Raw genomic sequence first — 22,476 nt, 5'->3', positions numbered from 1 at the left:
TTAAAGCTGCATAGTATTCCATCGTATGTATATACCACAGTTTGTTTAGCCACTCTTCTGTTGATGGAGATTTCGGCTGTTTCCATCTCTTTGCAATTGTAAATAACGCTGCTATAAACATTGGTGTGCAAATGTCCGTTTGTGTCTTTGCCCTTAAGTCCTTTGAGTAGATTCCCAGCAATGGTATTGCTGGGTCGTATGGCAATTCTATATTCAGCTTTTTGAGGAACCGCCAAACTGCCTTCCACAGTGGTTGCACCATTTGACATTCCCACCAACAGTGGATAAGTGTGCCTCTTTCTCCACATCCTCTCCAGCACTTGTCATTTTCTGTTTTGTTGATAATGGCCATTCTGGTGGGTGTGAGATGATATCTCATTGTGGTTTTGATTTGCATTTCTCTAATGGCCAGGGACATTGAGCATCTCTTCATGTGCCTCTTGGCCATCCGTATTTCCTCTTCTGGTAGGTGTCTGTTCAAGTCTTTTTCCCATTTTGTAATTGGGTTGGCTGTCTTTTTGTTGTTGAGATGAACAATCTCTTTATAAATTCTGGATACTAGACCTTTATCTGATATATCATTTCCAAATATTGTCTCCCATTGTGTAGGCTGTCTTTCTACTTTCTTGATGAAGTTCTTTGATGCACAAAAGTGTTTAATTTTGAGGAGCTCCCATTTATTTATTTCCTTCTTCAGTGTTCTTGCTTTAGGTTTAAGGTCCATAAAACCTCCTCCAGTTGTAAGATCCATAAGATATCTCCCAACATTTTCCTCTAACTGTTTTATGGTCTTAGACCTAATGTTTAGATCTTTGATCCATTTTGAGTTAACTTTTGTATAGGGCGTGAGAGATGGGTCGTCTTTCATTCTTTTGCATATGAATATCCAGTTCTCTAGGCACCATTTATTGAAGAGACTGTTCTGTCCCAGGTGAGTTGGCTTGACTGCCTTATCAAAGATCAAATGTCCATAGATGAGAGGGTCTATATCTGAGCACTCTATTCGATTCCATTGGTCGATATATCTATCTTTATGCCAATACCATGCTGTTTTGACCACTGTGGCTTCATAATATGCCTTAAAGTCCGGCATCGCTAGACCTCCAGCTTCGTTTTTTTTCCTCAAGATGTTTTTAGCATGTTTTTGGATAATCTTTAATTCATAGTTTGATCTGTAAATGTTCATATGTCTACCAACTGTTATAGTTCATTTACATTTGTAATTATGCATATTTCTGGGTGTGTTTTTTTTCAGTAGCCTAGTCTTTCCCCTTTTTTTTTCATTTCTATTTGAAGATTAATCTAATTTGATGTTTTTCATTTGGAGTAGGTTTTCTGGTGATGTGGTTAATACTTATTTATTTTTATAAAGTGGTTGTGGATATCAGGGAATGGAATCCACATTATTAAATAGAAGCACTATAGTAAACCATTTAAACTACTGTGTATATGTCATTGTAGGATTACTGACTTGACAGAAGGACACAATTGAATATTATTCCTAAAATCATGAATATTCATGAAGATCCAAAACAATTTGCATATTCTCTGACCTTTTTACTCTTAAACATAGTCATTCTTACTAGAATAAATAAAATAAGATTGAATCTGAAAAAAATACATATGATTTCTGTATATGTTACATTTTTCTTAATGGGTTAAGTTATTACTATGCATTCATGTTCTATTAATGGGAAGTACTTTGATTGGATTCTCATATCAAGGAGAAGTTGTTTCAGAGCTGGTGTGCGGTATTATGTAAGAGGTAAGATTAATATTTTCATTATTGGGTCATATCTATAACTAACTACCCTTTTCGCTCATGGTGACATGTAAACTTTTGTATTTTATTTGTTTTTATTATCATTTGATAGATGGCCTCACTACATAAATAATGATTAAATAGGTCTTCTGTGCTTTCTTTACTCCTGCTACTGTAATTTCATTGCAAATGGTAATGGGACACTATAGGCTGCCGCTTCCTGCTTAAAGAGAAACCTAACACATTTGCTGGATTTCTGAAAGCACAGCTGAATTTAACTGTAGTTTTCAGTAACCTAAATTTGATATCATAAAGTATTTTCTTGAATTGTTCTTATTTCTTTGTGCTTAAAGCTCAGTATTTTACTTTATGCCTGCCACTTTTATAAACATTTACATTTGAACATTTGCTCTCTAGCCTTTGTACTAGCAACATGCTAATTTGGTCAGCTTAAGCTTTTAAATATTAAACGTTACTTTCATTATGAAAAGGAGTTTCTCTAGCCCTTTCTGTTTATTTTTTACTGGATTATATCAGAATAAAATCCTATGGGCCATTAAATAAATTACAGAAGTTCTGAGCAGGAAATTGTAGAGGTTATTTGGTTACTCTTCCTCATTATGGGTGATATAGCAGAGGAAGAAAGACATTTGAATGAGTGACCTAGTCAAGATCACAGAACCAGAATTAGAATTAGCAACTCCCTTATAACTAGATTTTCTGGTGTGAAAAAATATTTAATTCAGTCATTTGAATAGTACACATTCACATAGTTCTAATATTAAAAAATTTACAAAAATATACAATGAAAAAACTTTCCCATTCCTGGTCTTATCTGCTCACTTCTCACACTCCTGCCATCTAATCAGTTGTTAGTTTCTTATTCATCCTTCAGGATAATTTTCATGCAGGTGTGTGTTTTTCTTCCCCTCCTTTTGTACACAGTGGTTCTAAAACATGAATACTTTTCTCCATCTTGATTTTTCCTTTTCTTTTTTTAATGTTAATATATCTTAGAAATCTTTTCATGAAGATCTATCTCTTTCACTCTCCTTTTCTCACTTTTACAAATAACTGCAACTTATTTCTTTTTTTTTTTTTAGCTCAGATGCAGCTTCATTCAGTGTTTTAACATGATTACTTTACAATTAGGTATTATTGTGCTGTCCATTTTTGAGTTTTTGTATCTAGTCCTGTTGCACAGTCTGTATCCCTTCCACTCCAATTACCCATTATCTTACCCTGTTTCTAACTCCTGCTGGACTCTGTTACCAATGACATATTTCAAGTTTATTCTCTAATGTCCGTTCACATCAGTGGGACCATACAGTACTTGTCCTTTAGTTTTTGGCTGGACTCACTCAGCATAATGTTCTCTAGGTCCATCCATGTTATTACATACTTCATAAGTTTATCTTGTCTTAAAGCTGCATAATATTCCATCATATGTATATACCACAGTTTATTTAGCCATTCTTCTGTTGATGGACATTTTGGCTGTTTCCATCTCTTTGCAATTGTAAATAACGCTGCTATAAACATTGGTGTGCAAATGTCCGTTTGTGTCTTTGCCCTTAAGTCCTTTGAGTAGATACCTAGCAATGGCATTGCTGGGTCGTATGGTAATTCTATATTCAGCTTTTTGAGGAACCGCCAAACTGCCTTCCACAGTGGTTGCACCATTTGACATTCCCACCAACAGTGGATAAGTGTGCCTCTTTCTCCACATCCTCTCCAGCACTTGTCATTTTCTGTTTTGTTGATAATGGCCATTCTGGTGGGTGTGAGATGATATCTCATTGTGGTTTTGATTTGCATTTCTCTAATGGCCAGTGCAACTTATTTCTTAATGGGAATTATGGTAGGAAATAAGTAAGTATAGCCCATGCTTCTAACAAGTAATCTTAGAAAGTATTGAGAAATCATTTCATTTCTGATTTGACTGAGTAATTTTGTTCTCTGCTGGTACTTTTTTGCCATAGTATATTAGCAGAAATACTGGTATTACCTCAAAATATTACGTTTGGGAGATAGGTAGAAAGGATGTTAAGAAATGTTTGGGACAATTAGAACCACATTGATTTCTTTTTGTTAATCAGGTCATTTGGTTTAGGGATTAGCTGGAGAATTGCCATTGCATAGCAAGTTCTTTCTTAGTAGAATGACTCATGTAAACAAGATTGTAAAGGAATCCTTCAAATATTTAAAGGATTAACCAGTATCAGGACTATAATACTCTAGAGCAGTGCTTTCCAAACTCAGTTTGATGTAATATATTACTGGGGTTTTAGAAGTTCTAGCATCATATATAATTTTATATTTTCATTTTGATAATTAAAATTAATATAAGCGTCTGCTGTGCCATTTGCATTATTAAGTATGAGCACCAAATTTGATGGGTTTAACTTTAAAAACTGGGATATATGGACATACTCTCAGTGATCCTTGACAATTTTTTTTCTTTAAAAGATGGCTTAAATTTGAGAAACACTTCTAGAGGCGTTGTATATGTATAATAATTTTTATAATAAATAGCAACCAACTTCATCTGTTTATTAATAGGTCCTTGGTAAACCTCTTTAAGCTTGTTTAAACGAATGAGCATCTGTTAGCTTTGTGGTCATATTCTATGCATTTGTTTGAAACTTATTTTTGTACATATTTTCCCACTAATTTAAACATATTTACTTCTCTCCAAGTTAACCTGAACTAGTGAGATCTGACATGTTTCTTATGTAATAAATATAGCTAACTTTTATTTTTTAAATCTAGGGATTGATTCTGAAGGCCATGCAGCTAACTTTGTAGAAACAGAACAAATTGTGCACTACAATGGGAGCAGGGCTTCATTTGTACAGGCAAGTTACCATGTCTGTTAGGCAAAGCCAGGGATCCAGCCATTTGGCCTTTTCTGCTGCATCAGAGTTCTCTGTCATGTTGAAATACCACAGAATTCCCTTCCCTTCCTTTCCCTTCTCTTTTTTTTTTACTTTCTTTTTGTTGTTGTTGTTGTTGTTTAGTGATAGCCTTGTCTACAGTGGGGATAAAAGTTCCCATAAAACAAGGTTAATCCATTAAAATGGCACTCATCTGCTTATGTTTCCTGCTCTTAAAATTAAGTACCACCAGAAAAAAACAAGTTAAATGCCACCTATCTGCCTAAACCCTTTAGACTTGTTCAGGGCAAAAATGAAGGGACAGAATGCTGGTTTACGATTGACTTGCACTTCATTGTGAGATAATACCACTCTTTCATTTCCTCTTTGAGAACTTGTGGATCACTTATGGCTCCAGAGCATAGTAGTTAAACATATTCATGTGTTCAAAAACATTTTCATCTGAAAATGAATCAAGTCATTTTTTAAGTTTTTCATAGTGGGAAATTATATAATAGATATAACTTGTTAATTTTCTACCCATGGAGAAATTGATTTATTTTAGAATTTAGGGAAACACAGAGCTGTCTACTACACAAGCGCCATATATATAAAATCAGAAGGGAGAAAAAGCCTCTCCAAATGTATTCCCACAAAATATGAAGTTTAAGAGTGGGTACGTGTAACTTCTTTCATAGTTGCTAGGTTGTGTTAGTTTTTGCTTTGCAAAGACGTTGATATATGTATCCCTGACAACAAGCTAAGAAAAACAAGTGTGTGTGTATATGTGTACGTTTATTTTCGCATTTCTCTCTTTCCTTTTAGACTCGAGGATCAATACCGGTTTTCTGGTCCCAAAGACCAAACCTCAAGTACAAACCACTGCCACTGATCAACAAAGTAGCAAATCATGTATGCATCTTCCAGGCTTTTCTCATTGGTTAAAAATGAAGCTTAATGACATAGTTTTTTTATAGGACTCATATTTGTCCCCCATGTATCAGAATTCAATATCTTTGAGACCTTTCTCCTTGGTTCTGGTATACAAGGAACCTCTAAATCAGAAAGCTGTATAGATGGCATGCCGGAAATGTGAAAAAACAAACCAATTAAATGGCTTGACAAATTTAGATTTTAGAGATCTCAGTAAGCTTTGCTTTTTTATGCTGTTCAGAGTACTTCATGAATTCTATTTGAGATTATACTCAGAATTGAAATGGTAATATTGAGGCTCAGAGTAAAATGGCTTACAATTACTACTTGCTACGTGGTATTTAGAATATTTAGAAGCCATGGTAATCTTATTCCCTTGAATATGGATATCAGACATTTAAGGAGATCCTTTTAAAAATCTTATAAGTAGTCCTATGATGTATTCTTATAAAGTATATAAGATTATACTTTATTCTGTTTTTTTCCACCCCCAGATGGATGGTTTCCAAAGGCATTTTGATTCACAAATAATTATTTATGGAAAACAAATCATACTCAATCTGGTATGTTTCTTTAAAAACAAAACAAAAAAAGTTACCATCTCCTTTTAAATAAATTTGCAGAAAGATACTGGTGTTTTTAATTTCTTACAGGTTAACCAGAAGGGCTCAGAGAAGCCACTTGAGCAGACATTTGCAACAATGGTGTCTTCCTTAGGAAGTGGAATGATCAGGTACCTCCACTAGATCGAAATCAGTTGCAGGTCCTTTTGGATCATATTTTGTGCACATAGAAAGTTGTATACCCATAGGTCTTACAAGACATATTTCAGCTTGCAATTTTTTCAATAATAGATCAAGGCATGATTTTGTTGGCTTGAAATTTTCACTGGCATAATTTCATTTTGCAGAATAACTTCTAAACATTGAGTTTGAATTTGAGTTTAGTAAAAGTTGAGTCCCTGATCAGAATTCCTTCATTGAGGCTTTATGTCCCTATGGCCATTGGGTCACAAATGTCAATTCCTTGTGATTATTTCATGTGGTGTCTGTGGTCCCAGCCTTACACAAACTAGGACAATTCATCTGCTACATGGTGATCTATTTTGGAGAGGAGCTTTGCCTCCCTGTATATGTATTCAGCAGTCAGCCTTGTCAAAAGATGGGAATCCTAAAATATCCACAGTTGCCCTGCGAAAAGGTGCCAGATAACAGATCATCTGATTTGGAACTTTCTATAGTCAGAAACCGGGGTGGGAGGTGAGGATGGCATTATAGGATAGGAAGTAGACTCAGGCAGTTGGGAGAAGACTTTCCAAAGAAATGGTACTGTGTTCTTTTGGGAGAAATTGGGAAATTTCAAACATATGCAAAAATAGAATAATATAATGAATCCTTGGGGAAGAGTTTGTCTTTTGTGTCCACTCAGAAGCTGTAGTAACTTCATCGGGCCCTCACTCCATCCACTTTCACCTCACAGTAGAACCTGCCCAAATGTACCTTGAACAACTCAGAGAAGGAATTCCTAACCAGAGTGTGCCTCAGAGTCATCAGAGGAGCTTACTCAGAATGTACCTCAAGCTTGTAAAATCGAATCTCTGGGATTGGAGCATGGCATGTATTTACTGGAAAAAATTCATCCACTGGCTGTTATATTACACCCTGGTTAAGATAGAGTCTTGAGGAATTTGGAGTTTGTAGAGGCAGCTAACTTTGAGAACTTAACTTAAATAATAGATTACCAAGGTAAGTCCTTGGTGTTCTAGGCAACTTGGAGGACACCTACTGCCAATGAGTGAACATCCCAAAGCTATTATTATTTCCTTTCTATGATTTCTAAATACCATCAGATAGAGGATATAGGAAAAAAAGTATATTTTGAATAACTTTTAGTTAATATGTATTCTGGCAAGGGAAAATATCAGTCTTTCAGTTTAAGCCTGAAGTTAAATGGTAGATTATTGTTGTCTTTAAGGTATCTATTGGGCTGATTCACTCTTTGGTTTTTTAACCAGTTGTTGCAGTGGGTAAATTAAGTGAATTAAAGTTGATGGATTGGTGAGTGGCCTTAAAGAAAAAAGTCATTTGGTTGTACTTCTGAGAAGTGGTAGGAAGTATTAGTAATAGGAAATTCTTTTGGAAATTGGGTATAAAAGTGAGATGTGCAAGGTGATAGGTCTCTCAGACTTTCTTTGTAATTGTGGAAAGAAGTAGAATTGCTTGACTATAGAATTTAGAAATAAAAAATATACTTAAATCATTATCAAAATTTAACTAACTCTTTCTTAGATGATATAAATGTAATTTCAGAATAAGATCACAGGCTTAAGAATCCAAGGCAGCTAGGTGCTAGTGAATTAGTTACTTAAATTGTTTAAACAAATCTGGGACTATTTTCTGGTCATAGCGCTCTAAAAATAACTCATACTGTACTTTCATTGGAGTTGCCTTTGAAAATGGCTGCCCTGTGAGGCAAAATAAGCCAGAAACAAAAGAACAATTATTATATGGTTTCCTTTAGAAAATGCTTATGAGAAAACATGGCCTACTAGCCTCTCCCTATCCCATCCCTAGTTCCATCTCCCTATCCCATATTAGTGACAGACCCTTCCAATAGCAAAAATTTAGAATTGCCATAGCTCAAACAACCCCAAAGAGAGGTATGGAAAGATCAAAGGTGATGGTAGAATTATACATGGAGGATAGTACTTAACAAGTGAATATGAATGCTGAATCATTAAATTGATATCTCTCTTTTAGTCTCCAGTATTTTAGGGCAGCTAGAAGTAAAAACATAAAATTGTGAAATTGTAACCCATGTCAGTCTGAAATATGTTCTAAAACTGATTGTGGTACTGTGCTTTGAAATTTATAGCTTTTTTGTATATATGTTATTGTTCACAAAAAAAGAAGGAAAAAAAGTCGATTGTGATGATAAAAAAGTATATAAGCCCTTTAGCCTCCTATATTCTGGAGCAGCTAGAAGAAAAAATATGAGAGGCTCGTATGGTAGCCCATGACAAACTCTGGGATCTATCCTGTAACCACTTTTCTTTTCTTTCAGTTTTAAATTATTTATTTTTTTGAGTTCGGAACTCAAAAAGTACAAAACAATATACGATGAATCATTTCCCTTCCATTCCTGAACCCATTCTCTGTGTAACTACTTTTTGAAGAGTGCTGTGAGAACTTGCTTTTTTATTTCCTTGCTTTGTATATATGTTATACTATACAATAAAAAAAGTTTAAAAAATAGAAAACAGGGGCCTCGATTGTAAGCTTTTAGAGCAGACACATGTAGTGCGGAGTGGTGATTATTGTTTCTGGATTGTGAGAGGCGTTTTATAGATTGATAACCTGGCACTTAGAGATAAGAACAAAGCCGATCAGGTTGCGATTAAAGTTATTCAGAACGCAGGGGTAAGGAAGACAGTGTTGGTATTTTAGAACCATACCTACTCTTCGAGACCAAAGAAAGAAAGGTTTATTTTGTCTGGGACCTAAATTTTTTGTAGCGCATAATCTAACTCAACCTATCTGTATAGCTCATTTGAACAATTGAAACACAGTGAGCCCAGAATAAGAATGAGGGCCTTTAATCTTGTATACCTTAATGTAATGCCTGGATACATCCTACAGTATATTAGGCAGATAATCAAAAAGTATTGGCGGGTGGTATGATGATGGCTCAGTGGCAGAATTCTTACCTGCCGTGCCAGAGACCTGGGTTCAATTCCCGGTGCCTGCCCATGTTTAAACACACAAACAAAAAAATGTGTTGGCAAAGTCCCTTGAAGAGTGGAAGAAAAAATATGGAACTATTAAACTTTACCATCAGGAAATCTCCTGATACTGTGTCACACATTCAGAACATCCAAATCAAGGTCAAGCCCTTAATCTTGAGGTTTACTCTTGTGAAACTTATGTAGGTAGAAGAGAAGCTTAACAGTTACTTTTGGAGGACCTCTTTTGTTGCTCATATATGGCCTCACTCTCTCTAAACCCAACTCTGCAAGTAAAATCAGTATTCTGCCCCCCCTACATAGGATATGACATCCAGGGGTAAAAGTCTCCCTGGAGGCGTGGGAGATGACTCCCAGGGATGATTCTGGGCCTGGCACTGTGGGATCAACAATTACAAAAGGGGGAAAGATCTAATGAGAGAGGCAAAAGAATAAATATATAGCTAATGAAAAAAAAAGCGGGGATTGGAAAGAAGTGTAACTAAAGTATCAGTGTCTGGAAGAGTCGAGAGGTCACTCTGGAGGTCACTCTTAAGCAATTTAGACATTTCTACCTATCATAACTTGCAAAACCACAACCACAACCTTTCCAGCCGATCACAAAGAAAACCTCGGGCAATATATAAGATTCTACAAAGGCTCCATGCACTATGGTACCTTTCTAGAAGCCTACAACCTCCAGATGGGTCCCTGGACCAGATAAATCCTGAAACTTAGAGGGCCTGTATTAGTTAGGGTTCTCTAGAGAAACAGAATCAACAGGAAATATTTGTAAATATAAAATTTATAAAAGTGTCTCACATAACCGTGGAAACGTAGAGTCCAAAATCTGTAGGGCAGACTGTGAAGCTGACGATACTGATATACGGTCTGGATGAGCTCCACGAGAGGTCGCCACTGAAGCAGGAAGAGAACCTGTCTCTTCTGCATCCTCCTTAAAAGACTTTCAGTGATTAGATTAAGTATCACTCATTAAAGAAGACACTCCCCTTGGCTGATTACAGATGGAATCAGCTGTGGATGCAGCCAATGTGCTCATGATTTAATTCTGTGAAATGTCCTCATAGCAAAAAACAGGCCAGCACTTCCCCAACCAGACAAACAGGTATCACCACCTGGCATGAACCTGAGCATGACAGGGTCCAACCGCTGCAGAACATCAGCTAGTTCCATCACCCTACCCCATATTATTGACAGCTCCCTCCAGCATGAAAAACTTAGAATGGCCTTAGCCCAAATACCTCCAAAGAGAGGGATAGAAAGGGCAGTGTGATGGTGACTCAGTGGCAGAATTCTTGCCTGCCATGCCGGAGACCTGGGTTTAATTCCTAGTGCCTGCCCATGCAAAAAAACAGATCAGAGGTGATGGTGGAGTTATATAGAGACAGTAGGATTTAATAAATGAATTTGATTGCTGAATCATTAAATTGATATTTCTAGATGGTGCAACGGTGGCTCAGTGGCAAGAATTCTCGCCTGCCAAGCTGCAGACCTGGGTTTGAATCCCAGAGCCTGCCCATGCCAAAAAAGATATTTCTTTCAGTCTCCAATATCTTAGTGCAGCTAGAAGTAAAAACCTAAAATTGTGGAATTGTAGCCATTCCATACTCTGAAATTTGTTCTACCACTAAATGTGCTGTGCTTTGAAAATTATTGTTTTTTTGTATATACGTTATTTTTCACAAAAAAGAAAAAGTCAATTGTGATGATAAAAAAATATTTATTCCTTCTAGCCTCCTATATTCTGAAGCAGCTAGAAGGAAAAATCTGAGAGGATGGTATGGTAGCCGATGACAAACTCTGGGATCTGTCCTGTAACTTCTTATTGAAGAGTGCTATGAAAATTATTGCTTTTTTCTTTCTTTGCTTTGTATATATGTTATATTATACAGTAAAAAAAGTTTAAAAATTTAAAAATAGAATATAAACAGACAAATGCTCACCTGAAAAAAATGGCTGCCCTAAGTTATCAGATATTCAGTTGTCTAACCTCTGAATTTTTGTGCTAATTTCTTTTTTTTTTATTAATTAACGGAAAAAAAAGAAATTAACCCAACATTTAGAAATCATACCATTCTACATATGCAATCAGTAATTCTTAACATCATCACATAGATGCATGATCATCATTTCTTAGTACATTTGCATCGGTTTAGAGGAACTAGCAACACACCACAAAAAGATATAGAATGTTAATATAGAGAAAAGAAATAAAAGTAATAATAATAGTAAAAAAAAAACAAAAAACAAAAAAAACCTGTAGCTCAGATGCAGCTTCATTCAGTTGTTTTAACATGATTACTTTACACTTAGGTATTATTGTGCTGTCCATTTTTGAGTTTTTGTATCTAGTCCTGTTGCACAGTCTGTATCCCTTCCACTCCAATTACCCATTATCTTACCCTGTTTCTACCTCCTGCTGGACTCTGTTGCCAATGACATATTCCAAGTTTATTCTCGAATGTCCGTTCACATCAGTGGGACCATACAGTATTTGTCCTTTAGTTTTTGGCTGGACTCACTCAGCATAATGTTCTCTAGGTCCATCCATGTTATTACATGCTTCATAAGTTTATCTTGTCTTAAAGCTGCATAATATTCCATCGTATGTATATATCACAGTTTGTTTAGCCATTCTTCTGTTGATGGACATTTTGGCTGTTTCCATCTCTTTGCAATTGTAAATAACGCTGCTATAAACATTGGTGTGCAAATGTCCGTTTGTGTCTTTGCCCTTAAGTCCTTTGAGTAGATACCTAGCAATGGTATTGCTGGGTCGTATGGCAATTCTATATTCAGCTTTTTGAGGAACCGCCAAACTGCCTTCCACAGTGGTTGCACCATTTGACATTCCCACCAACAGTGGATAAGTGTGCCTCTTTCTCCACATCCTCTCCAGCACTTGTCATTTTCTGTTTTGTTGATAATGGCCATTCTGGTGGGTGTGAGATGATATCTCATTGTGGTTTTGATTTGCATTTCTCTAATGGCCAGGGACATTGAGCATCTCTTCATGTGCCTCTTGGCCATCCGTATTTCCTCTTCTGGTAGGTGTCTGTTCAAGTCTTTTTCCCATTTTGTAATTGGGTTGGCTGTCTTTTTGTTGTTGAGATGAACAATCTCTTTATAAATTCTGGATACTAGACCTTTATCTGATATGTCATTTCCAAATATTATCTCCCATTGTGTAGGCTGTCTTTCTACTTTCTTGATGAAGTTCTTTGATGCGCAAAAGTGTTTAATTTTGAGGAGCTCCCATTTATTTATTTCCTTCTTCAGTGCTCTTGCTTTAGGTTTAAGGTCCATAAAACCGCCTCCAATTGTAAGTTTCATAAGATATCTCCCTACATTTTCCTCTAACTGTTTTATGGTCTTAGACCTAATGTTTAGATCTTTGATCCATTTTGACTTAACTTTTGTATAAGGTGTGAGATATGGGTCTTCTTTCATTCTTTTGCATATGAATATCCAGTTCTCTAGGCACCATTTATTGAAGAGATTGTTCTGTCCCAGGTGAGTTGGCTTGACTGCCTTATCAAAGATCAAATGTCCATAGATGAGAGGGTCTATATCTGAGCACTCTATTCGATTCCATTGGTCGATATATCTATCTTTATGCCAATACCATGCTGTTTTGACCACTGTGGCTTCATAATATGCCTTAAAGTCTGGCAGCACGAGACCTCCAGCTTCGTTTTTTTTCCTCAAGATGTTTTTAGCAATTCGGGGCACCCTGCCCTTCCAGATAAATTTGCTTATTGGTTTTTCTATTTCTGAAAAATAAGTTGTTGGGATTTTGACTGGTATTGCATTGAATCTGTAGATCAATTTAGGTAGGATTGGCATCTTAATTATATTTAGTCTTCCAATCCATGAACACGGTATGCCCTTCCATCTATTTAGGTCTTCTGTGATTTCTTTTAGCAGTTTTTTGTAGTTTTCTTTATATAGGTTTTTTGTCTCTTTAGTTAAATTTATTCCTAGGTATTTTATTCTTTTAGTTGTGATTGTAAATGGGATTTGTTTCTTGATTTCCCCCTCAGCTTGTTCATTACTAGTGTATAGAAATGCTACAGATTTTTGAATGTTGATCTTGTAACCTGCTACTTTGCTGTACTCATTTATTAGCTCTAGTAGTTTTGTTGTGGATTTTTCCGGGTTTTCGACGTATAGTATCATATCATCTGCAAACAGTGATAGTTTTACTTCTTCCTTTCCAATTTTGATGCCTTGTATTTCTTTTCCTTGTCTAATTGCTTTGGCTAGAACCTCCAACACAATGTTGAATATAGTGGTGATAGTGGACATCCTTGTCTTGTTCCTGATCTTAGGGGGAAAGTTTTCAATTTTTCCCCATTGAGGATGATATTAGCTGTGGGTTTTTCATATATTCCCTCTATCATTTTAAGGAAGTTCCCTTGTATTCCTATCTTTTGAAGTGTTTTCAACAGGAAAGGATGCTGAATCTTGTCAAATGCCTTCTCTGCATCAATTGAGATGATCATGTGATTTTTCTGCTTTGATTTGTTGATATGGTGTATTACATTAATTGATTTTCTTATGTTGAACCATCCTTGCATACCTGGGATGAATCCTACTTGGTCATGATGTATAATTCTTTTAATGTGTTGTTGGATACGATTTGCTAGAATTTTATTGAGGATTTTTGCATCTATATTCATTAGAGAGATTGGTCTGTAGTTTTCTTTTTTTGTAATATCTTTGCCTGGTTTTGGTATGAGGGTGATGTTGGCTTCATAGAATGAATTAGGTAGTTTTCCCTCCACTTCGATTTTTTTGAAGAGTTTGAGGAGAGTTGGTACTAATTCTTTCTGGAATGTTTGATAGAATTCACATGTGAAGCTGTCTGGTCCTGGACTTTTCTTTTTAAGGAGCTTTTGAATGACTGATTCAATTTCTTTACTTGTGATTGGTTTATTGAGGTCATCTATTTCTTCTTGAGTCAAAGTTGGTTGTTCATGTCTTTCCAGGAACACGTCCATTTCATCTAAATTGTTGTATTTATTAGCGTAAAGTTGTTCATAGTATCCTGTTATTACCTCCTTTTTTCTGTGAGGTCAGTAGTTATGTCTCCTCTTCCATTTCTGATCTTATTTATTTGCATCCTCTCTCTTCTTCTTTTTGTCAATCTTGCTAAGGGCCCATCAATCTTATTGATTTTCTCATAGAACCAACTTCTGGTCTTATTGATTTTCTCTATTGTTTTCATGTTTTCAATTTCATTTATTTCTGCTCTCATTGTGTTAATTTCTAAGGCTACTATTCTCACCTAAGATAATCATTGAGACTGTAGGAACCCCTCTCTCCATCTGCTCAAGATGCCCACATTAATTGATGCGCCTTCAATCTCATGATGCCAAGGGAGTACATGAGAGCAGTCACTCAATCTGAATCTTTACTTTGAAAATGAAAATGAAATGTCCTCCCAGTACCCCTGTTGTATGACTTGTCTTGATATGTGAACAACTCATGTATCTATGGTGCTCAAGTTCTCTGCATTCTTCATTCTCCTTGACTTTGAGAATTTTTTCCCCTTCCAAGAGATGGCTTTCTTCAGCTCATGGTAGGACACTGTCACTGTCAGATATCTTCTAACTTTTAAATTATGCCTCTTAAATATTAGATAATTTTAAACAATTCATTTCAGATTGGCAAACAAAATTATCTCTACCATGTATATGTGCGATATATAGATGTTGATAAAAGGAAAGTGACTTTTTTTTAGGATGGACTGTAACTAATCAGAGTGGGAGCTATCCTATTACTATGCTTCTCGTAACCCCTGGTACATGATAGATACTCAGCCTAATCCTCCTTGGACCAAATAAAGTTTGACCATTTTGAATGTTTTAATCAATTTTTTTAAAACAACAGATTGAACCCTATTATTTACACATGGGAGTAGGAAATATATATATTCCAGGCATTCAATTGAGTAAGGCCTCTTTACAGTAGCTACTTGATTGCTATATATAAGCCCACTTCTCTAGCATCTTGTTGTAATTCCTTCCTGTGCTTTTCCTATACTCCTCCCTGAGGCTCCCTAGAAGAACATATGAAGACAGAAGTGTGTTTGTTTTTGTATATGTGTATGGATTTATGTGTGTATATATAGAGATATATCTTTGTCTCTCTCTCTCTCTCCCATACGTATGAGAGTGAGAAGGTGGGATGAGTGTGTGTGTGTGTATGTATGTGTAGTGGTAAACACAGAAAGAAGGAGACTCCACTGTTCCAAAGAAATAGGTATGGCCTGGTATAAAGAAGAGAATCAGCTTATGAGGGTGTTATTAATAAAAGGGAAATGAGTAATCTTTGGTCAGTTTCTGAATATCTTTTTCTTTTGGTAGATACATTGCCTTTGACTTCCATAAAGAATGTAGAAATATGAGATGGGATCGACTAAGTATTTTATTGGATCAGGTTACAGAAATGCAAGATGAATTAAGGTAAGCACTTTTTCTTTCCTGTGGAAATGGAGTGTAAGAGGCATATATATACATCAATCATTTATCATGCATTAGTGAACAAACTTACAAATACAGTTCAGTGAATCAACAGGGCATATCTGTTTTATGATTTTTTATTTTTTTGTTGAAGGATGAGACTTGGAGACTTAAAAATATTTTTAAATTATTAAAGATGACTGAAGCCCAAATATTTTCATATTTTTATCAATTACCTTGCACACATTTATAGATTTTTACCTATTTGAAATCATCTTATGTTTTATATTCCATTGTTTTTACTAAACATTCTAACACAAGCATTTTTTCATTACCCTACATAGTCTTTATAACATTAGTGCTTAATGGCTTATCAGTATTTCATTGTGCTGTAATAGTTTGAATTAAATGCTCTTCCTCACACTGAGCATCTGATTTCTTTTGTTTTCTCTTCCTTCCATAAAAAATAGTGCTGCAGTGAATCACTCTCTGTTAAATAAATATATGATTTTACTTTTGTTAAATGTTTTTTCTTAAAATAAATTCTTGAGAGTAGAATCAATGAATTAAAGGGTTTGAATATCCTTATGACACTTCCTGTATGTGTTTTCTGAATTGTTTTCCAAAGTAGTATTGGTTTACAGATTTACTATATTCTGTGCATTTATTAATCTTTACTTATTTTAAAACTGAAGAAGAAATCTATACCATTATGCCATTTTGCCTTGCCACTGTGTGACAGTTTTAAACTTGGCAACCCAAAAAAACAGTCATTATTTTAGTTATATTGTAATATAGTAAAACCTTTCTAGTAGACATTTGCTGGGTTTTAAAATATATATTTTTTTAGACGTATGAAGTTGTCAGCTACAATTACTCAAATCTGCTTTTCTTCAGATATAAGTAATGCTTATTCACTGGCTCTTAAGGCCAAGAATCTTTTCATGTGATAAGAGGTTTGTCCTAAGTAGACTCATCTGACTTTGGTATGAGAGTGTTTATACAAATATGTTTTAGTTATTTTCTAGTGGACTCTGCTGGAAAGGTGGTGACAAACCAGGAAGGCGTGTTCCGCAGCAATTGCATGGATTGTCTAGACAGAACCAATGTGATCCAGAGTTTGTTAGCTCGTCGTTCACTTCAGGCCCAGCTTCAGGTGCAGTTTTTTTCTTTTATTGAATGTAATAGTAAAATTAAAGAACTTTCATCTTTAAGAAACAGTAATAAAAACATTCACCTTACTCAACACTAACTTAACTCTTTTTGCTTTTGCGTATTGCCATCCATGAGTTTGCACATTTTTCATACCGTGGTCTTTATACATACCGCACTACTTTTAGCTTTTCCATTTTCCTCTAGCATTATATGAAGTCATAATTAAGAAAAATTTTTTGGGGGGGATGCAAATCGAACCCGGGTTTCCCACATGAAAGGTGAGCATTCTACCACTGAACCACATGTGCACCCCCCAAAGTCATAGTTTTTAATGGTTGCATTTTAAGCTATTTAAAGTCACTACATTTTGGGTTAATAAGTAACTCCGTAAAGAACGTGTGTGTGTGTGTATGTATAATTATTAAGTTGAAATTTTTTTAGGGTTAATACCTAGAACTGGTATTATTGGTTAAAGAGAATAAAGAAAGTATTCACCCAGAGGATCCTACCAATTTACCCTGATACCAGCAATGAATAAGTGAATCTATTTCATTGAATTCTTGCCAACATTGATTTTTTTAAACTTTTTTTTTTTCTCTTTTACTAGTGTAAAGTAGTACCTCAAGATTGTTTTCTTTTATATCTGTTATTACTGGTAAGAGATTAAATCTCACCTAAAAAGTTTTTGACACAATTTGGCTTTACCATTTATATTGTGCTGTTGAGAAAAAGAGGTATAAACTGTTTCGTAATTTGGAATTAATGTGTAGAGTCCAAATTTCCAAATTGTGGCATTTGTTGGGAGTGACAAACAAAATGCACCCCAAAGATTTCCTGCTTAGACATTTAGTTAGCATTCAGCTTTGTTTATGACAATTTTATGATACCCAGGGTAGAATTATGGGGATAAAATGCCTCCTTTAGACTAAATTGTTCTTAATCCTAAAGTTAAATATGCTCTAAACCACAGAAGTGATTTCGCTATTTGAGTAGTCTTCAGTTTGGGTATATATATATCCTTGTCAATCTGTTGAACGTAATTTAGAGTGTATTTTTTGATAGAAACAATGTTAGTAATGGTTTGGTTCCAAGGCTGATTACCAAAAACATACTTAATTTAGCTATGTTGAAGAATCTACATTTAACTATTTTACATGTAAAACATAATATTATAAAAAACAAAACAAACCAGGAATTACTCTAGCAGCATTGCCAGCTATTACAGGAACTCTGGAAGTTGTGCCTCTCCCCTTCCATTGAGAGCAGAGTTTTTTTCAAGCTTAACATCATAGTGGGTAACTCTTGTGCTGTGTCTGAGTGGGAATGGAGACCCATTCTGTGGCAGAGTTACTGAGGTGTCAACTGTGGTAAGCAATAGAATGGTGGTTCTGAGAGAGTTGAGGGTCTGAAATCAAGGCCAATTCTGGGATTCTGGTAGTTGGTGGACCCCAAAAGTCAGTCCATAAAGGGGCTTTAGGGAGCCCTGGATCCCCTGAAGTTGTATGCAGAAGCCTGTGTACATGTGCAATTTGTGGGGTAGATATGTAGAAGTCATCTAATTCTTAAAGGGGTCTCTGTTAAATGGGGTAAAATTGGGGATATCTCGGGGATGAAGAAATCTGGGGATGGTGAATTGTGAAATGGGTAGAAGGGGTAAAGACACTGGGTGAAAGATGGGAGGGAAGGAGGCAGTGGTGGCCAGGATCCTTAGCAGCAGCTTTCACTTTTCCCCTTTTCCTTTCCCTTTTGCCCTTGTCCCTTGGTACAGGATATGGTACTGGGGCTCAAGGGAAGAGGGAGGGCCTGCTGGGGAAAGGAGCCCTCAGGAGAAAGCCTTCACTGTCTGCCATAGGTGGGTGAGGGCTATGGTGAGCTTGCACCCTGTGTGTGTAAACAACACATCTCATGCCTGCATCCATCAGCCGGGAACCATGTGCCTATAATTTGGGGACTGTCTGCTTTTTTTTTTTTCCTAAATTACGTTTGCTGAAATCCATTACACGTAAAAATGTGTGTGGTTCTTGTTCCAGAGACTAGGAGTTTTGCATGTGGGACAAAAGCTTGAAGAACAAGATGAATTTGAGAAGATTTATAAAAATGGTAGGTGATTTATTTAATAGAGGTAAAGGTACTTATATTTTGAAGAAAGTGACATTTGGATTTAGGACTCTGGTTGTCATTTTAATCATTATCAGCTGTTTCTAAATTTTTTCTTTCCACAGCCTGGGCTGACAATGCAAATGCTTGTGCCAAACAGTATGCAGGAACAGGCGCCTTAAAGACTGATTTTACCAGGCAAGCCGTGCTTTTTTCAGAATAACATTCAAGATCAATAGTTCACAGTCCCAAGCAATTAGAATTGCTTGGGCAGCTCTCAATTAGCAGCAACAGCGAAATACCAGCACTTGGGCCTCACTTGGACCAGTCATGTGAAGATTGCTGAGAAGTAAGGCCCAGGTGCTGGTGGGTTCTTAACCTCCCCGAGTGGTTCTCATGCATAGTGAGGGTTGAGGGCCACAGCTCTAGAGCTTCTCAAACCTTACTGTGCACCAGAATCACCAGGGGCTCTTTTTAAAAGGAGCAGGTCTGGGGCCGGTTCTGAGATTCTGAAAGTCTATCATCCAAATGGTGCCAATGCTACTTTTTTTTTTGTCTGGTGCTACTTTTAAGAACCACATTCTGAGTAGTGAGGGATTAGAGCATTTTGGATTTGTTCAAATGCAGTTGAGTCTTTGTCTGTTATGTAGATTCCCCAGAAGCAAAATAGGATTCATAGTCTGTGTTGTTTCATACCGGTTAATCCTGAATGTGTGTTTCCCTCTTCTTTTTTTTCAATTGGAATTGAGTATTCTTCCTCTTTATGTCCCACTTTGGTAATATTTCGAAAAAGAGTACACACTTCTTAGATCTGTTGGAGATTTCTTTTATAACATATCTCTTTATATGTACAGGGATGATTTTAAAAATTTTTGTAACTAGTTTTTGCCGTAACACATACTTACGGGTCATAAAGCAGTGTTAGAATTTAATGTATAAAATGGTAACTCAGAACTTAACATCTTTTAACCAGAACTGGGAAGAGAACTCAGTTGGGACTTATAATGGATGGCTGGAATTCACTTATACGGTATTATAAGAACAACTTTTCTGATGGATTTAGACAAGTAAGTTTGTATTTTGTAAGTTTGACGCTTTTTTGGCCATTAGTAGTGGCACTTGTTCTTCGGTAATATAATGTAATCACATCTGGTGTGAGAAGTTATTGTTTTCCTTCTTTCTCTTCTAGGATTCCATAGACTTATTTCTTGGAAACTATTCAGTGGATGAATTGGAATCTCATAGTCCTCTAAGTGTTCCAAGAGATTGGAAATTCCTGGCTGTAAGAAACCTTCATGTTTTTCAAGTTGTTAAAAACATTGTGTCTGAATGATATAGATGGTATTAATCTCCTTGATTTAAAACGGTATATGTTGCTCTATTTGGAAAATAAATACTTCTATATGGAAGGATGAAAGTTTCCCCAAAGAGAAGAGCAGGAAGAGGAGTAAAATAACTTTAGAACATTTGTTTTCTTTTTCCTGCTGTCTTTCTTACATATTTTTGTTGAGTACATATATGTGCAAAGGGAATATGGAAGATTTCTCATTTCAGAAAATATTCGGTGTTCTTATGTTCAGGAAGTACAGAGACAAGCTTGTAATATGTAAGGCAATGTATGGTTTTAAAAATTATTTTTTATTAGAGTAATTATAAGTTTGTAGAAACATCATGGAGAAAGTACAAAGTTCCCATATAACCCCCCTCGTATGCACAGGTTTCCCTGTTATTAATATTTTGCATTAGTTTTATACCTTTGTTACAGTTCATGAAATTATTATTATAGTATTTAACTTTAACTCACTATTTACATTTGAGTTCATTCTTTGTGTAGTAGAGTTCTCTGAGTTTATGTGTGTGTGTGCGTGCACAGGTATATGTGTGTACATGTGTGGTAACTTATATACAACCCCAAATTTTCCCTTTCAAATATGCAATTCAGTGGTGTCAATTACATACACAAAGTTGAGCCTCCATCACCATCATCCATTGCCAGAACTTTTCCATCACCCAAACAGGCAGCATACACTTTTGATACTTCTCCCTTTTTCATTCCTTTTGTTCACTAGACTTTGCGAGATCCTCTTTTTTTGTCTCATTCCAATGGGAAAGTGTCCTCGGCTCTCTCACCTGTGTGTCCTTCCTCTTAGCACTCCTTGGTTTGGAGCAGAGGCACACTTCCTCATGTCTCACAACTTGATTGAACCCCTAAATAATGGTATTTTGTTGAAAAATGATGTTGTCTGTATTAGACTGCAGAAGAGTTTAATTAGATTGCAGAAGAGTTTTATTCTTTTCCTTGTAACACAATACACAACTGATTTTGCAGCCATTGATTAGCATTCCTAAATAATGGTTTTTCTTTCTCCATATTCTTTTCCAGTTGCCTATTATCATGGTTGTTGCATTTTCAATGTGCATTATCTGTTTGCTTATGGCTGGTAAGTCTCTTCTTATTTCACATTCTTTACCTTCATATCTTAGTTAAATTGTTGAACTTTCTTATACATTGTGTTTTTGAGTCCACTTGACACTTTATTCGTATTAAATTAATGAGTAATATGAGCAATCTTAGATATGACAAGAGGAAAAATATATGCCCAGTAGTTTGATAAGTGGTATTTTTTTTACTTAAGGACATTATGCTCAGTGAAATTAGCTAGAAACAAATGGACAAATACTGCATCGTCTCACTGATATGAATTAACATTAATTAATGAACTTGGAGAATTTATTCTTACACATTATATAGGTATCGCCTTTTCAGTTTGTTGTATATTAGAGTGACTAGAGGGAAGTACCTGAAACTGCAGAGCTGTGCTCCAGTGACCATGGTTCTTGAAAATGATTGTATAAGGATGTAGTTTTCGCAGTGTGACTGTGTGATTGTGAGAACGTGTGTCACAATCACAGTTTCTGATGTTTCTTCTATCTACAGTATGGACAGATGAGTAAAAAATATGAATAAGAAATAGACAAGTAATGGGAGAACAAAAGTTAAAATATATTGAGTAGATTGAAAAGAAAAGATTTTTAAAACATTTTTTTCTTCTTACCAAAATAGTACATAGCAATTACGGAAAATACAGTTAGGCAAAAAAGAAGAAAAGATTATGCATCACCCTCCTTTCTAGAGATAAGATAACCATTCTTAACATTTTGATATTTTAGTCTTTATGAGTGTGTGATTTTTTTTCCTCATCTGCTCTTTTCACCGAGCAGTATAAGTATTTTCCCATATAATTTTATGTTCTTCCACATTTTTAATGGCTGCAAAGTATTCCGTTTATAGATGTATAGTTTAACCAAACAACTCTTGTTGGATAAATAAATGTTATTAATAGAATAAAACATTACCTATCATTAAATTTTAATAGATTGACTGTGAAATTAATTAAGAACCTAAGCTGACAAGATCTATACTTGTTTTCTTTTTCTCTCTTA

The 22,476-nt window shown here is 35.6% G+C and overlaps 1 protein-coding gene across 1 annotated transcript in view; it reads left to right on the top strand.

Annotated features, from left to right (window-relative positions):
- Positions 1–22,476, top strand: part of SACM1L (SAC1 like phosphatidylinositide phosphatase) — a 98,462-nt gene that overhangs the window by 70,662 nt on the left and 5,324 nt on the right. Inside the window, exons 8-19 of the mRNA XM_077129568.1 lie at positions 1,664–1,765; positions 4,535–4,620; positions 5,464–5,550; positions 6,066–6,134; positions 6,225–6,304; positions 15,685–15,783; positions 16,798–16,936; positions 18,966–19,035; positions 19,158–19,230; positions 20,006–20,099; positions 20,222–20,314; positions 21,416–21,473. Of these exons, the coding sequence (XP_076985683.1) occupies positions 1,664–1,765; positions 4,535–4,620; positions 5,464–5,550; positions 6,066–6,134; positions 6,225–6,304; positions 15,685–15,783; positions 16,798–16,936; positions 18,966–19,035; positions 19,158–19,230; positions 20,006–20,099; positions 20,222–20,314; positions 21,416–21,473 (1,050 nt within the window). The remainder of the gene's footprint in view (positions 1–1,663; positions 1,766–4,534; positions 4,621–5,463; positions 5,551–6,065; positions 6,135–6,224; positions 6,305–15,684; positions 15,784–16,797; positions 16,937–18,965; positions 19,036–19,157; positions 19,231–20,005; positions 20,100–20,221; positions 20,315–21,415; positions 21,474–22,476) is intronic.

Source organism: Tamandua tetradactyla, chromosome 15, assembly GCF_023851605.1.
Source record: "Tamandua tetradactyla isolate mTamTet1 chromosome 15, mTamTet1.pri, whole genome shotgun sequence".
In the NCBI taxonomy this organism is placed as follows: domain Eukaryota; kingdom Metazoa; phylum Chordata; class Mammalia; order Pilosa; family Myrmecophagidae; genus Tamandua; species Tamandua tetradactyla.
This window is presented reverse-complemented; position numbering and strand designations above follow the sequence as displayed.